The 5,000-nt window shown below is 45.5% G+C and overlaps 1 protein-coding gene across 1 annotated transcript in view; it reads left to right on the forward strand.

Moving 5' to 3' along the window:
* Window positions 1-300: 300 nt before the first annotated feature.
* Window positions 301-5,000, forward strand: part of LOC311315224 (ADP-ribosylation factor-like protein 8A) — an 8,367-nt gene continuing 3,667 nt past the window's right edge. Inside the window, exons 1-3 of the mRNA XM_084445840.1 lie at window positions 301-380; window positions 1,814-1,907; window positions 2,472-2,539. Of these exons, the coding sequence (XP_084301966.1) occupies window positions 343-380; window positions 1,814-1,907; window positions 2,472-2,539 (200 nt within the window). The 5' untranslated portion in view covers window positions 301-342. The remainder of the gene's footprint in view (window positions 381-1,813; window positions 1,908-2,471; window positions 2,540-5,000) is intronic.

The raw sequence follows: 5,000 nt of genomic DNA on the forward strand, positions 1-5,000 counted from the left end.
TGTGTGTATAGCACTGACGATGTGTGTGTGTGTGTGTGTGTGTGTGTGTGTGTGTGTGTGTGTGTGTTTTGGGTACTGTGTGGGTGTGTGTGTATAGCACTGACGATGTGTGTGTGGGGTGTGTGGTGTATAGCACTGACGATGTGTGTGTTGTGTGTGTGTGTGTGTGCGTCTGTTTTTGCGTACTGTGTGTGTTTCGTGTACTGTGTGTGTGTGTTTTGGGTACAGTGTGTGTGTGTGTGTGTGTGTGTGTGGTGTGTGTGTATAGCACTGACGATGTGTGTGTGTGTGTGTCCTGTCGGTCAGCTGTGGGACATTGGCGGTCAGCCCCGTTTCAGAAGCATGTGGGAGCGCTACTGTAGAGGAGTCAGTGCCATCGTGTGAGTAATCACTTCTATTACCCAACCACCACTGACCAGTCACTAGACTAACCACCACTAACCACCCACTAGACTAACTGACCACCACTAACCAGTCACTAGACTAACCACCACTAACCAGTCACTAGACTAACTGACCACCACTAACCAGTCACTAGACTAACCACCACTGACCAGTCACTAGACTAACCACCACTTACCATACTGTCTACCACTGACCAGTCACAAGATTAACCTACCACCACTCACCCACTCACAAGACTAGCCATGCTACTGACCCCCACTGACCAGTGAGTAGCTACCGCTGACACTCTCCCTGAGAAAGCTACCACTGACACTCTCCCTGAGAAAGCTAGTAACCTTTCCTAAGGCCAATGTAGCTTTTTGAATATACTGTAGGGTAGTAGTAGATAGATGATATGTAGTTCTGCTCGTGTCTTCTGGTACATGGTGGAGATAGATGATATGTAGTTCTGCTCATGTCTTCTGGTACATGGTGGAGATAGATGATATGTAGTTCTGCTCGTATCTTCTGGTACATGGTGGAGATAGATGATATGTAGTTCTGCTCGTGTCTTCTGGTACATGGTGGAGATAGATGATATGTAGTTCTGCTCGTGTCTTCTGGTACATGGTGGAGATAGATGATATGTAGTTCTGCTTGTGTCTTCTGGTACATGGTGGAGATAGATGATATGTAGTTCTACTCGTATGTTCTGGTACATGGTGGAGATAGATGATATGTAGTTCTGCTCGTGTCTTCTGCAGGTACATGGTGGAGATAGATGATATGTAGTTCTACTCGTGTCTTCTGGTACATGGTGGAGATAGATGATATGTAATTCTGCTCGTATCTTCTGGTACATGGTGGAGATAGATGATATGTAGTTCTGCTCGTATCTTCTGCAGGTATATGGTGGAGATAGATGATATGTAGTTCTACTCGTGTCTTCTGGTACATGGTGGAGATAGATGATATGTAGTTCTGCTTTTGTCTTCTGGTACATGGTGGAGATAGATGATATGTAGTTCTGCTCCTGTCTTCTGGTACATGGTGGAGATAGATGATATGTAGTTCTACTCGTGTCTTCTGGTACATGGTGGAGATAGATGATATGTAGTTCTGCTCGTATCTTCTGCAGGTACATGGTGGAGATAGATGATATGTAGTTCTACTCGTGTCTTCAGGTACATGGTGGAGATAGATGATATGTAGTTCTACTCGTGTCTTCTGCAGGTACATGGTGGAGATAGATGATATGTAGTTCTGCTCGTATCTTCTGCAGGTACATGGTGGAGATAGATGATATGTAGTTCTGCTCGTATCTTCTGCAGGTACATGGTGGAGATAGATGATATGTAGTTCTGCTCGTATCTTCTGCAGGTACATGGTGGAGATAGATGATATGTAGTTCTGCTCGTATCTTCTGCAGGTACATGGTGGATGCAGCGGACCCAGAGAAGATCGAAGCATCCAAGAATGAGCTTCACAACCTGCTGGACAAGCCTCAGCTGCAGGGCATACCCGTGAGTATCACCACCCCCAGATCATCTAGACCAGGGTTTCTCAACCTGGGGTCCGGGCCCCTGTTAGGGGGGGCGCCAACAATCGCAGGGGGGGCGCCAGGCCCCAGACAATTTGAGGCCTTAATATTAGCTAGACAAAGAATCATGTTATTGACATGTCACACAGCAATTTTAACAAAATACATGATTATATCTGATGAAGGGCCAAAAACCCTTGTATTTACGTCACTACAATACCATATAAACTATAATACCATATAAACTACAATATATAAACTCAACAAATGAATCTGAGACTATGGATCATGTCAACATTAATAATACTGCTACACTGGCGAAGTGCTTCATTGTCCCCTAACTTACACCTGATGGAATTTACATAGAAACACACACAGACTGGACATTCACAGAGATTTTTTTTTGGGGGGGGGGGGGGGCGCAAAATCCATCAAGTGTAAATTAGGGGGGTTCGAGGAATGAACCCCTGATCTAGACCCTAGATCCAATCAGACTCCAGGTTGAGTTGAGCTAAAAGCTATGCCCCCCCCCCCCCCGCTGTCTCAGGTGCTGGTGTTGGGGAACAAGAGAGACTTGCCTGGAGCTCTGGATGAGAAGGAGCTCATAGAGAGGATGTGAGTATGGGCAACATCTTCACCTGGCCTCTGAGAGAGAGTGTGTGTGTGTGTGTGTGTGTGTGTGTTTGTGTTGTGTGTGTGTAGTGTGTGTAGTGTGTAGTGTGTTGTGTGTGTGTAGTGTGTGTGTGTGTGTGTGTGTGTGTGTGTGTGTAGTGTGTGTGTGCAGTGATTCCCACACACAGCCTTTACTTGGGCGGGCCGCCCCCCCAGGTATATTAACAGCCATCCAAGTATACTTTGCGACCCATTTTAGCGTATCATTTTTTTACTTTCATCCAAGAGAATGCCACCATCTGCGATCGATTAACTAGTCTGTCTAGTAGACGATCTTGCCTCGCTCTACTCCTACTGACAATCGCACACGCTCTGCAGAAAGGTGAGAAACACGAATGGCTCCCGTACACCAACGGAAACTTCGTTGTAGTTGGTTCGTCACTAGTGTCAGTTGGCAGTCGCTGCCACTTTCGAACCTTCAAGAAGCGGTTTGCTTTTCCACGGGCGAGAGGGCCACGTCTGTAGGTCTCCACTAGCGCCAACTTGAGGCACAACAGCAGCTACTGCGTAGCGCGTAGGCTATGTTGCTACGCGTAGCTAGCTAATAGCCTTACACACATAGTTCCCTGTACATTACTGCTGCACAATGGTTTGTATTGCGCAATATACCCTCCCGGCCAATCAAAAACAACGATAATAGCTACTTCCCTTTAAATCTAGTTATGCAGTCTACACCAACATTTGCAGTGTCAAGACAAACACGTCATATTGTGGCGATCTCATTAGCCTATATAAACCCACAGCAAGCATAAAACAGCAAGCATTAGGCTACACCCACAATGGCCCAGTGGTTACTGAGGAAACAGTTTAATCCAAAGTTGCGGGTTTAAGATTGCAACTGATGATCAAACCTACAGTATTTTGTCTGACCGATTTCATTCTTTCAAAGAGCTGAGCATAACCAGACTGCATGTGTCCAATGACCTCCAGCTGACCCTCAGGAGAGTTGGAGAGGTCTGCATCCAACATTGATCACAGAGGCTGCTGTTCTCTGTGTCTCTGCCTTGGGCTCTACTAGGAACGGGAGATAAAGTTAAAGTTTGATATCGCGTTCAAAATCTATTCACTGAGTGCCACTAGCTCGACACTGAAAAGCACTAGGCCTACCTTTTATTATGAACGCATCTATAAAAAGTTGCGCTATAAGAAGTAGGTCTGTGGATTTGGGACTTGTTATCAGGTATAAGTGGGACATGTGACTCTTCTTACCTCTTGACCAATGACAGGTGTTCTTACCTCTTGACCAATGACAGACGTTCTTACCTCTTGACCAATGGCAGGCGTTCTTACCTCTTGACCAATGACAGGCGTTCTTACCTCTTGACCAATGGCAGGCGTTCTTACCTCTTGACCAATGACAGGCGTTCTTACCTCTTGACCAATGGCAGGCGTTCTTATAAAGGAAAGGCCGGTGGGCGTGCGGGTTAGGGGTGGAGCTGGAGAGAGAGGCCTGGTGGAGCCAGGAGGAGGAAGGGGAGGAGCCAGTGGGAGGAAGGGGAGGATCCAGGGGGGAAGGGGAGGAGCCAGTGGGAGGAAGGGGAGGAGCCAGGGGAGCTGTCTGCATGAGGCGGTCATGAGACGATAGAGATGTCACAGTGTGGATGATGTCACAATGTGGATTTGTTGCTAGCGGTAACATGGTCTAGCCTACAGTAGGAGAGCTCTTAGTGTAATCTGTACTGTTAGACCTGCGTTACGTTGAACAGCACTGTTGTGTAGCCTTGATTCCTCCACGGCTTGTCTGCTAATGAGCCGTTAGAGTAAGGTAAGATCAACGTTACTCTCAGCCCGGTGCCTCTTTATGATCAGAGTTTATTGCCTTTAGGGCTGCAAAGTTCTGGGAATATTCAAAGTTGGAAACTTTCCAGTGGGAATTAACGGGAATTTATGGGAATTAACGGGAATTAACTGGGAATTTTGGGGTGTATTTACCTTGTCATATACAGACATGAAACATTTTGTTTTGTCATACTAGACATGCAGGCAAACATTTCTAATACAAATTTGTAAAATGACATTTCTGACTTAATCTATTTGTGAGTAGAACTTGAATGGATTCTGCAGCCCTCTTAGTGTGCAGGACGCTAGGAATTAGCTGGTCATGTGACGGAGGAATGCACTGTGCAGAGTTCAACTACAATTCAACTAAATTTGCATTAAATCAGGTTGTTTTAACCCAGATCATGCTGTAAGATCTAGAAATGCATTTTATGTTTTTTTCCCCACTAGGCTACATTTAAGTTCCCTGTTATTGATCCACGGAAGAGTCAATCAACCAATCAAATCCTTTATTTAACCAGTTAGGCATTATTGAGATTCAAATCTCTTTTTCAAGAGCGATCTGGCCAAGAAGGCAGCAGAAACAAAGTTATAGCAATAAAATAAACATAACAACAGACAAATA

The sequence above is a fragment of the Borostomias antarcticus genome (genome assembly GCF_949987555.1).
Source record: "Borostomias antarcticus genome assembly, chromosome: 11".
Lineage (NCBI taxonomy): Eukaryota > Metazoa > Chordata > Actinopteri > Stomiiformes > Stomiidae > Borostomias > Borostomias antarcticus.